Source organism: Meleagris gallopavo, chromosome 6, assembly GCF_905368555.1.
Source record: "Meleagris gallopavo chromosome 6, MGAL_WU_HG_1.1, whole genome shotgun sequence".
NCBI classification, from domain to species: Eukaryota; Metazoa; Chordata; class Aves; order Galliformes; family Phasianidae; genus Meleagris; species Meleagris gallopavo.
This window is the reverse complement of record NC_139409.1, coordinates 40,432,319-40,444,679: the sequence shown is the minus strand read 5'-3', so window position 1 is coordinate 40,444,679 and position 12,361 is coordinate 40,432,319. Positions and strand designations below refer to the sequence as shown.

Below are 12,361 nucleotides of genomic sequence, written 5' to 3'. Positions count from 1 at the left end.
AAACTCTTTTTTTGCAGCAATTTTCTGGAGAGCGTAAATTGGATAACACTTGGAGAAGAGGGAAGTAAGCAATCTTGACGAAGCTTTACTAAGAATAGCAGAAAACCTTTAAGTTGTATAAAAGATAAATGTTTGTATTGGCTCATCTGAAGTTGGGTTTCTGTAACCCTTCTCTTCCCTGTGTTCTTTGGTTAGGATTCTTAAATGTGAAACTGGGACAGGCACCTGAGTTCCAGGCTCTGAAAAGGAAATGTGAGCTGCAGATGTACATTGATTCCTTGGCCCAAGCCAAGGAACTGTGCTTTCAAAAAACTTTATTTGGTTAACTTATTGCAATATTGAAAAGTTCTGTCCAAAGCCTGATTTTTATTTTTTTTTGGGGGGGGGAGGAAGGGGTTATTCTGCTTTCAGCTCCTTGCTGGTTGCGGCCCCGTTGTGAACCAGCACCATTCTGTGGTTTCTAATTGCTTTTACATGCATTTCTGCAACTTTCTAATAATGTGTAAAAAAAATAAGGCCTTTCAACCTGGGCTTTTTGTCTGTGTTGACCCAAGTTAAGAGCATATACTACTTATAATGAAGGCAACCCTTATGGTATGTTTTTTTTGAAAGTGTGTGATGTTTAAAAAAAAAAAAAAAAAATTCTGTACCTGAAAACTTTGCAGTTATTTTTCTTCCCCCTTTCCCCAGTTATTAGCTGGTCTAATAAGAGGTGTTCTTTCTGGAAACCTTGCTGTGCTGAGATGTCAGACCCTTATTTCACTGCTGCCACAACATCTTTCCAATCTGTACATATAGCTGCCTTGGCAAAGCTGATGCCTCTGACAGAGCAGAGCACTGAGCCTTGACTGAAGCTTTCACTCAGTTTTGATGTTTCTCCCTTTTGTAAAAGTACAAGAACACTCCTGGAGGTTTAGGAGTAAGGATCGGGATGCGTTGCCTGCTCTGCAAGTGGAAGTGGTCTCCCTGGCAGAAGGAACTAATCTGCTTTTGCTACACCTGCAGTGTGTAGCAGAGCAGAAATCAGCAGTAGCAGGGTACAGCATGAGAAAGGACAGCATGTAATAGTAAGTCTTCATAGTGGCATTCAGTCAGTTGAGTTCATCTCAATCTCCATCTTCCTTAGGATCCAGAGAACGGATAAGTTTTCTCATAATTGTTGAAATACAAAATAGAACAGCTCTGATTACTGCAACAGAAAACAATATGGCGGAGAACATTTCTGTTGTGTGGGGAAATGTTAATATGCTGTAAACAGACTCTGTAATAAAATAACCTCTAATTCTGATCTTAGTAATGTCTCAAACACAATCAGTCCTCAAATTCTTAACTAAATGGTACTGTTTTGGAAACAGTTTTCCAAAATGTGATATGGTACTACACTAAGTGGGAGACCAAAAGCCCATATCTCTAAAAGAAGAAAGCATTTCCATTCTTTCCTAAAGTTTGTGCTGTGTGTTTTCTGAAGTTGAGAGAAAAAAATTCATCTATGGATCTCCAGTAGAAAAAAAGTAGAAAACACATTTATGTTTTTTTGCATTTCTTGAATGGCTTAAGATGAATTATAAATGGTATTTCTCAAAGATCAAATATATTCTGAATCTTCTAAAATTTGATGGGATTTAATCATATTTTGGAATTGAATGCATTGAAGGTTTCTAAATCTTTAATATTGAGTCACGCTGAAAATGAGGAAAATAAAACATTCAAACTTAATTGTGTGTTGGGATGGTAATGGGCTCATTTAACTTTAAAAGAGATACTTGCAGTTAAGATTTCTAACCTTCAGCTGTAAGTGGCTTTAAGACATAAAACTCTTGCAGTACTGCTGAACGTGCAGGAATTTCTTTTTTCTTTTCAGGAAACGTAAATGTAGGGAGATCTACCAGTAAAAATCCTATTGTTCAATTAAATCCAGTGTTATGTTGTAATAACAAGATACTGCTATTACACTACTTTGTTTGGGGTTGCATGCAGCGTTTGTCTGAATACGTGGGATAGTTTGAAATACTGTTGAATAGTCCAGTTCTTTACAAAGCATTTCTATGCTTCCCTTGCTATTGCAAGGTTTGTGTGTTGCAAACGAACGTGCTTTGAAACTTAGTTCTACATTTCCTGTTTTCTAGCAGTTTTTTACCACTTCCTTCACACTTGAAATCATCCTTTTTACACTAATGGTGACTTCGCAGCAGGGATACAACCCTATGCTGGTTCAAATGGAGCATTGAAGTTCAGTACGTTCGTGCTATCAAAACTATTATAGTTCTTGCTTTTCTTGAATAAACACCTCCTTGTGCTGTTCTAGATGGGCAAAAGGAAGCTGTTGATGCAGTGAGGTACTTAATGTGCTGAGTTTGGCTTAGGCCTTAGAGAATCACCTCCCTCCACCTGCTATTAGCACTCCTCATTATTGTGACTAATGATTACTGAGATCAAGTTTTTTAATAAGATCTATAGAACGTTGCCTGAAATACTGTGTGGCAGAAGACAGAGTGGCCAGCCCTCTATTTTTACAGTCAGAAAAGAATATGAATTAAACTTCTGCGTCAATCTGTTATTCAAGATCTGTAGTCTGAGCTCAGGTTGTTTCTGAATAGGACAAATGCTGCAGGAAGATTCACTAAATACACTTTCAGTGTCTCTTAGCAAAAGAATCAAAACCCTAAATCCTTTTCCAGATATGTGCTCCAGATAGTGGAGCTGCAGCAACCTGTATGCTTCCCATTGTGTCTCTGACATGATAACAACGTGCAGTAGACCAGAAAGAGAACCTTATTAAACATGTTGCTTCATTCTTTAAAGTGGTTGGTTGGTTTGGCTGTAGTTGCATGTAGTGTTTCAAAGAAGTAACTGCATCTAGTTAAACTGATGCAAAGAACAGGCTAGGACATCTTATTTAAGAGACTGCCTGTGCAGGGGCAGAACTCTTGAAGATATCTTCTCAATACATTTGCAGCCATCCAGGCACTTAGCTCTGCTTCTGTAGCTGAGGAGAGATGCTTTCTATAATGTGATGCTGGAGAGCTTGTGAAGGTGACCTCAAGGTGGTGTTTGATGTGGCTTAAAGTCTGTGCAAAAATAAGGAGGGAACACATTGAGTCTTTCCACATGGGGATTAGAATTATTTAGGCACGCTATTTCACTGCATTCTCTTCTTCCTTGTTATTAGTATACTTTTGGATCTGCTTAAGCATGTCTAAGCTATTCCTGATACCAGAGTCATTTTAGTAGCCATGAGTATAGATGCAATGAAGTTCTTTGGCCACAGCTATAAAAATAAGTTGTGTGCAAAAGTTATGCAATTGACTCTGCACATGGCCACTTCTTGGCCACAATAGATGAGTGTCTGATGCAGATAACAAAATATGTATTTGTTAGGAGAAAGCATAAGTTTTGCCTACACAGAATCATAGAATCTCCAAAGTTGGAAAAATCTTCTAACATCACCCAGTCCAACCATCCACCTCTGGCCAATATTTCCCACTAAACCACGGCTCTTGGTACAGCATCTAAACAGTTATTTCTTTGCATATAGAGAATGAATTCAATTCTGCTTCTAGACTTTTTGATTCTTTGCAAGTACCTGACATACATATTTTAATTCTCCAGAAGTTACTTAAGCAGTATTTATCATCACATCCTTCCAAACCGAAATTTTAGAAGGTATATATCCAATGAAAACCAACCACACAGCTGGTGCACAGTATGCTGTGTCACTGTTCTGTGTGCTGAGCAGAACATGGGTTATAGACCTTGCTGTCTAAAGGAAAATACTCAGGGGTGCTCAGTATGTACTCACTGTGAGCTGAGCCACTTGGAAGTTGGCTGCAGTTCCCTCTGTGTGTGGTTCTGTGGAACTTTAATTGTTGTCTCACTGCTATTTTTGTCCTCTTCCTGGGACTTTTCTGATATTTTAAGCTCGGTTTCTTGGAATCGTCTGTTCTAGCTTTTTGCCTGCTCATTTTTAATTTATGGTTTAATTATTTCACTCTCCTCTTCAGTGTTTTTTTTCTTGGCTTAAACTTAGCCAATGTAATTTTATTACGGCAAACATAATTTATCTGTAATTATGGATGCTCTGTGGTGCCTCCTGAAATGCTTCCTGCTGGAAGGAGACACTGAGCATTTTATTGGGAGGCACTGAACAGAATACTGACAACACAACATAGAATGTATTGCAAAACAGATTCCTTAGGGAAGGCTAGAAATCGAGGAAGGGCACCAACATACAGAAGATGGCAGTTAATAGAAATGTGTGATGCTACGTATTCCATATGCCTGCAGAAATGAGGTTTTGATACCTGTTGCTTGGTGGGAGATGGCTGATGCACCAGAGACTTTAGGCTCCTTTCAGACTAAGCAGGAAGATGCAAGCACCTTTACAGTAGTCAAGACGTACCTTCAGGTAAAATAGCCTCTGTCTTGTGAGGCTTTTTTTTCAGTCTCAGCATTCCAAACCGTGCAGCTTTCTGGCATCGGGCTGGCGAAGTGTAGTAAAGCACTTAGTGCACTTACTGACTTTGCAGTGTGATCAATGAAGTTGAATTTGCAGATCTCCATGGCTTGGCGAGCTGGCCTCTGTGTGCTCGGCACATACAGGATTGAGGCCCTAAAGTAGCATAACAGAAATCAAATAATTGTTGGAGTTAATAGCATACACTTCGTACAAATTAGAGCTCTGAAGAAAATTACCCTGTAGCGTGTCTTTTTCTCTCTCAGCTAAACCATACGAAGAATGTGTTGTAACTATCCAAATGAATAATTGTGCTAGGGATGAATGTGTGTGATTTACATTCTTAAACAAAACCGTAGCCATCCTTCAGCTTTAAATGCACATCAGGTATTTGTGCAGGCCGCAGAAAGCCAGCTGCAGTTGGACAGCTAACAGTGTGGTTCCCTCCCAGCTCCTCCAGGACAGAGCTGTGTGCTCTGCTTCCCACGGCTGCTGCCAGCTGCTCTTCCCTCAGGAGCTTTCTGCCTCTTCACTTATCTCGGTTCTGCTGCTTGCTTGGTTTTACTGTGCGGACCTCTGAAATGCTGAGGTACGAGGCCCAAAACTGCTGCTGGGATTTCCATAGTGTGAAGTTACACCTGAAGTTGAAGAGCCTTCTAAATATATTGTGTACATTTGATTATTTTTTGTTGCTTAAATTTCAGGCAGCGTGCCATCTTTCTCAAAGTCTCAATTTCCTGCATTGAATGCAGTGAGATACCTGAAATGCTTTTTTTCTAGGCAAGCTTTATGAAGAATTGAAGTAAATTTTAGCCTTTCCAGTAAGTAGAAACCAACAAAAGTGCTTCATACCTAGAAGTGCTTCTTTTTCATCCTAGGCTTGTCATTTCATTGGGGACCAAGGAAATTGTTAAACGGTTTTGGAATTAAACAAAAGAAGAATTGGAAGGAAAGAAAATTTGCATAGCCTAGTAGAGATCGCTGATAACTTCATTAGATGTTCAATAGATATCTAAAACCAACCAGGCAAGCAAGACAACCGGAACACTCACGTCTTAATGATTGGTCCTTAATGTGTAAGACAACAGCTTTACAGAGACAATTTAATTCATTACTTAGCATTAACAAATAACTTTTTTAAAGTCACTGCTACTGAAGGAAAAACAAATATCTGATTCATTGTTGTAAGTGACTTTTAGAATTTCTTACTGCATTGGGTAACAAATAAGATTGAGAATAGTTTGCACTAGTCTGTTAGAAAGGAAATGCTTTGAATACACATCTCCAGTAATAATCTGTGCCTACCTATGAATGAAAGTGTAATAAATTCTTATCTTTTGAGTGACCGGATTATCTTCAGCTTTAAATGATGCTTTGCTGTCAAAGATGTGATGTCTCAATACTTTTCATTGTTGAAGTATTGAATTCTCATTATTTTTTTTCCTCTCATAAGCTATAAAAACTGTCAGTCTGTGGAACTGCTGTATTTCAGTGGAATTGCAAACTCTGTAAGGAACGCTGATAATTGAGAGTACAGTAGTGAACTCGGGATGCATCTCAATAATACATCAGTTTTGATGGTAATAATGTCTACTTTTTCAACAATTACTTTAAAACATGAATTATATGTTTACAGATATATGGAGTTTGGGGGTCATCCTCTTTATGTTGGTATGTGGACAACCACCATTTCAAGAAGCAAATGACAGTGAAACTCTGACTATGATAATGGACTGCAAATACACAGTGCCACCTCACGTGTCCAAAGAATGTAAAGAGTAAGTAGAGTACCCAAGAATTGAAAGCGTTATAGAAGTGGATTTTCACTACCTCTGAGAGTCCTCGTGCAATTTATTAGTGTGGAAATATTCTTTGCCAGCTACTAAAATACTGTACCTACTGCTTGTGTTCTTCCTTAGTTCTTAGTATTTTCTCATGTCGACTGAGTATCTTAGGCAGCAGTATAGCATCTTTTTATTTCCTATACCTGTTCTTAGTAAAGGTTAATCCTATGATTTTATTTTTTTTTTGCCAGTAGGCTTTTCCCACATGTTTGAGAAATTGTATCTTTATTCATCTGTCATCCATTTTATAAATGATTAGAGAAGATGCTCAGGGCTTGGCTGGCTTTGGCCACCATTCTTGCTCAGAGTACTTTGTGGCAGGAGTGAAAAAGGTAATGATCTCTCTAGATTCCAGTTCAGAATACAAGGTGTAAAAGCCCAAGCATATCACAGCATACTTTGCTTATCTCCTACTGAAATGGAAACTCCAACATTCTAGGCAATCACAGGAGAAAAATCATCTATCTGCAAAATGCCATATGCTGCTTGAAAATCATGACTCATTTTGATGTGATGCTTTTCTGCAGTATTCACTGCTGCTTTTTTTATTATACGTTCCAATATTGGCCCGTACAGTAAAGATGAATTAATGACATCATCAGTCCTTTTACTATATGTCAGAGTCATAAGACTAGAGGAACATCTAAGATTCTGTTCCTTGACAGAGAAGGAGATTTATTATAACTGTGGTCAAAATGACCATTACTCTCCTAACCTGTGCAGTCCAGGAATGCATAACACAATGTGATAACAAGTTTTCATGCCTTACAGTGTCTAGCATTTCTAGTATCATGGAAAAGCTCCTATCAGGGCTCTCAGTAACTTAAAGAGACTTGCATACGAGAAGTTTAAAATACCAAAGGGGAAGAGTTTAAAAGCTCTTATTAGTGAATTCTGTCAGAAAGGATCATAGAATGGCCTGGGTTGAAAAGGACCACAATGATCATTGAGTTTCAACCCCCCTGCTATGTGCAGGGTTGCCAGCCACCAGACCAGAGCCACATCCAGCCTGGCCTTGAATGCCTCCAGTGAATCTTGTGAGATGTTGCGTGTGGTACTTGGGCCATGAAATTTCCTGTTTTTTGAATCCTTTTGCTTAATATACTGGCTAATGTTAATTTGCTTAAAGGCCCAAGTAGATCTGCTTTCTGCATGTGGCACTTCTTTGATGTATTGCCAGATACCTAAGTGCTCTGAAGGTTAGGTTTACTTAGGGAAATGGCTCTGAGACTGCCTAAACCATCTGCTTTAAGTGAAAACATTCTTGATGTTTTGGGATGCATAAGAAAGCCTGAAGCAGGAGGGTACTTGTGGTGCATTTATGATGCACTTTACTACCTTACTGCTGATGTTTTACTAGGGCATTAAAAAGAGTCAGATGAGTTGCCCAGTTCTGTGTATGTTCAAATAGTAATACAAGTGACATCTTACCTGGCTAACTTCCCACTAGAGACAGAGTCCACAAAGAGATGACAGTCATCTTTTTCTGTTTACTTTAGGAATCTATGTACTGCCCTACCAGAACTTGCAAATGTTCAGCGTCAACCTGCTAGTATGTTTGTTATTTCATCCTAGATGTTGTTTTTAAGGGTGGAAGAGATCACTGTCACAGATACAGAAGAATCAAATGTTTTATAGGCGATCTCAGAATATAACATTTCTGCTTATTTTGCCATTCCCCAATCTTGTTGACAGCAGCAACAGTAGAAAATTATATTTCTATTATTGTACAGACCAGCCTGCAGGCCATCTGTCACAGCTGCCATATAAACTTATTTAAAAAAAACAACAAACAGTAAATCAGATGTTAAGAATCTAAGCATAGCAAATGGAAACTGTAGTGCTTATGGTATTTGTAGTTTTTAATAAATAAATAGTTTCAGCTCAGCAATATTTGGAACATGTTTGAGAATAATTTCTTACCACACTGCTTACATAGAGATTTCTGAGGACCTATTTGGGCTGACAGCAAAGTTCTTTCCAGTGCTGCTGTTAGAATGGTTGTCTTTTAAACATGCAAGTGCATTTTGTTTAGATCTGTTTTTTATTCACAGTCTGATTACACGGATGTTGCAGAGAGATCCGAAGCGAAGGGCATCTTTGGAAGAGATTGAAAACCATGCGTGGCTCCAAGGAGTTGACCCTTCTCCTGCAACAAAGTACAACATTCCTCTTGTGTCATACAAAAATCTGTCCGAGGAGGAACACAACAGTATAATACAGCGTATGGTTCTTGGTGACATTGCAGACCGAGATACTATAGTGGAGTAAGTTCTCAGTCTCCTGTATAAAGTTCAGTTTGTGCCACTGTATGAGATAGAAGACTGTCATGGTAACCTGGATGTTTCAGTGTTTAAATGTCAAGCCATTCAGTTATCAAACGAAGTGTTACAGTCTTGCTCTCTGAGAGCATTCTAGGATGAGAAGTACTGACATGGATCCAGCCTTAGGCAAAACTTCAAGGAGGTGTTTTGGAACAGTGTTTGTTTCCTGCAACACTTTGCAATCTTGAGAAAATTTGCTTTGAAATCCATGCTTTGACTTGTGCTACCTATCTATACTAGTTATATACTGTCCTCATGCATATGTAGAGGTGATAAATTGAAGTTTACCTTCAATGTTGAGTTGAAGCTGAATGTTCCTTAAGTCTTCTAGTAGATGCTGCGTTATGACTTTCAATTTATTCACATATTTTCATGTACTCCAGAAATTGACTGTGCCTACGGCAGGAGGGTTGAAACTAGATGATCTTTGAGGTCCTTTTCAGCCCAGGTCATTCTAACATTTTTCTTTTAGTATGCTTGCATATACATGGATCTTTGTAATTCAAAGTACTATTTCTTATATCTGCATAATGCAAAATCTGTATAATGTAAAATGCAACACACTCATTGCCACTGAGTGAGCATACTAGAAATCTGCATAGTTCTTCTAACAGATTAAAAACCCCAAGTCATCACAATATTCAATGCATCGAAAGAGAGTGTAGCTGTTTTTTTCTATTTGTTCCTGTTTTTTTCTATTTTGACCTGGAAAAAACTCTTAAAACCTTAACACTGGGGGGAGGGGGAGAAAAATAAAAGATAATAAAATAGCAGGGTCACTACTTAAGTTTTTAGCTGCTGGTGTTCCTTATGTTGGGATTAGAAGTAAAATTTTATTGTGAAGTTAATGTGACATCTGTAAGATAATGGAAGTTTTTCATCTGGTTGCTACATAAATGAGTATTGGAACTCTAATATGGTCAACAAAGGAAGAATTAATTTCTTTTTGAATGGTACTCTAAAAATATTCTCATTCACCTAAAGTGAATTGACTAGACCTGTTGGCTCTTCATTTTTAGGAAGACCAAGACACAATTGTCAGGGTATCGAAAAGACACAGTTGTGTTTTCTAGATGTTGTTCCTAAGAAATACAGCAAGATGTGCAAACTGCGTGTCCAGTTCTTAGAAGCCACTGATGTATGGTTTATTTCGTGTTCTATTTTCCCTAGGGCACTGGAAACTAACAAATACAATCACATCACTGCTACGTACTTCTTATTGGCTGAGAGGATTCTGCGAGAAAAACAGGAGAAAGAAATTCAGACCAGATCTGCAAGCCCTAGCAACATCAAAGCGCAGTTCAGGTAAGAATTGGAGAAGGTGAATTTCTTTTTCTTCCTTTTTAAATTTAGTGTCTTATTGAATTGTTCAAGTACTACTTTTTATAAAGCTGTAATGTGCTTTTTTACTGCCAGTTTTAAGTGGGTTCAAATAAAGTGCTGTGGCAATTGAGAAGCTGTTCACAAATCAGTTACCAATATTCTCAATTTCTACTGTTTTTAGAAGATGAGTAAAGAATCTGAAGTCTGTATGTGAAGGAATAGATTTTCATACCTGCTGGGAACAGACATGTTTGTTGACCTTCAGGTCCTCTTAGAAAGTTTGTGTAATATCCTTGGAGAAAAAAAAAAATCAGTTGCATTGTCCTTAAATGGGATGGAGAATTACTTACAGATGAGAAATTACTCTGAATTTGATGTTAAGGAGTAGTTGTTAGCTTTTGGTTCTCTAAATCAGGATTTGAGCATATTTCTTCAGGTTGTTCTGTTCTTTTTAATACAGTTAGTTTGATATGGCTGTTATGTAAGGAAAATGGTTGAAAACTTCAGTCATCCATTTAAAATTACTGCCATAGAATTCTTAGTTTGACAAAAACTATTAAAGCACCATGGAGTTTCAGTTTGTTGACAGGCAATAAAGCAAAGGGGGGAGAGGAGAATTCTGCCATGTAATCAGTATTGATGCGTTCAACCAGTCCACTTGCTGTGCAGGCCACTATCAAAGCATCACATTTTCAGTTACAGAAGCATATGCTTAAGTAGTGAATAGTTTCCAGTTGCACATTGATTCTGGGGCATATGAGTTTTGAACAGTTAAGTTTCTTGAATGCTTTCTTTTTATTTTGCTAAGAGTTAGAATACAACAAGAAACCTTCTGCTGTTAAGAAAAATCATCATTGGCCCATCTTGACAATCTTTCCAGTGAAGATGGAGGTGGTACTGAGGCTTTCCCATTAATTTCTGCCCTCTGATTTCCAGTCTTTTCAGAAAGTTGCCTTAATGACTTAGGTAAAATGTTATTGGTAACTACTGTTAGCAATAATAGCAGTTGTTGGTAGCTAATCTCTTAGTGAGAGAAGAACACTAAATGCTTCAGTTGCTACTTACCTTCAGGTTTGTTAATGTAGCAAGGAAAAGACAAGACTGGTCATTCATGCTAGAGGGCTTTTTGTGCAGCTTTCATGCAATGAAAATCATGTAAGAGTGGAAGAAGAGCATGAATACTATGATTCCCTTCTGCTGCATGTCTATATTTTACTTGGACTAATTGATAGAAGGTACTATCATCTCAAATTCAATCTTTTAAAAAAAAACAAACACAAAGATGCTTGTTACAAATTAAAGGTAAGCACAGTGAAAAACAGGTTCTAGATGCATCATCTGCCTTGATTGTTACCTTGGATTTAGGCTGAAATTTTTGAGGACTTAGATGAATCACTTCTGAATATCCTTCCATCTATCTGAATAACAAGTTGTTTCAGAATCTTACAGTGGCTATTATCAACATCTTTGTTGTCTGGAGATTGTGAGCTAGATTAGACTGAAATCAAGTTGCTGCACAGAAGGGTCATCTCTCTGTCTGCTCACGTAAGAAACATTATCTGATGTGGCATGGTGACAAGTGCTTTAGAAGAATTATTGTTGCAAGCAAATACAGGTTTTAATCTACAGAAACTTAAGTGGGCTAAGGCTTGGTGTTACAGAGCTTACCTCTTTTCAAGGTCAGTACTGTATGCCTTTTGCTTAGCACTTCTCTCTGTCCTCTTATGTTCATCAATCTCTTACTAGAAATCCAATTAGAACATCAAATGTGTCTAATAGTAAGTATTAGCTATAAAACAAATTAGAGGAAAACTTGGGAGTTCAAATGAGTTCTAAACCTACAAAATCTGCTTTTAAATTGTTTTTTTCTTTGTATCAGTATTGTTTTTTTCCGTAAAACAGCTACTCCAGTTAGATGAGGAACTGTGACACAGATTTATTGAATCTGAATCTTGGTGTGATTTTATAATATTGAATAGAATAGTTAAAGTCTGTGTTAATAGCGTGAATTTTCTTTGCATGACAAGCAGATCCACAGTAATTGATGAACTCTTGCCATTAATAATTTCAGGTAGCATTCAAGTTACTCTTCTCCATGATGGTTCTAAATGGAAAGTATCTAGAGTGATCTTACCGAAAGGACAACAGTGATGCATTAATTTCATCTTGAGAGTTTAGAAGATGTATATATAATATTATATATATTAAACATGAATAACTCACAATTCGGAGTTTTCCTTCTGCCCACTCACTTTGGACCTACTGGACACAATGTGGAGGAAGACAGGGAGGTAAACGTGAGCTACTATGTGAGATACACATAGTATTGGAGGCTTGCTGATGTGACTTCCATCTACAAAAAGGGCCATAAGGAGGATCCAGGGAACCACAGGCCTGTCAGCCTGACTTCAGTACCA

The 12,361-nt window shown here is 37.8% G+C and overlaps 1 protein-coding gene across 3 annotated transcripts in view; it reads left to right on the top strand.

Annotated features, from left to right (window-relative positions):
• SNRK (SNF related kinase) overlaps positions 1-12,361 on the top strand; it is a 36,783-nt gene that overhangs the window by 20,896 nt on the left and 3,526 nt on the right. For all 3 annotated transcript variants that reach the window (XM_085226421.1, XM_085226422.1, XM_003207214.5), the window contains exons 4-6: positions 6,090-6,231; positions 8,352-8,564; positions 9,792-9,926. In XM_085226421.1, coding sequence (XP_085082547.1) covers positions 6,090-6,231; positions 8,352-8,564; positions 9,792-9,926 — 490 coding nt within the window. The remainder of the gene's footprint in view (positions 1-6,089; positions 6,232-8,351; positions 8,565-9,791; positions 9,927-12,361) is intronic.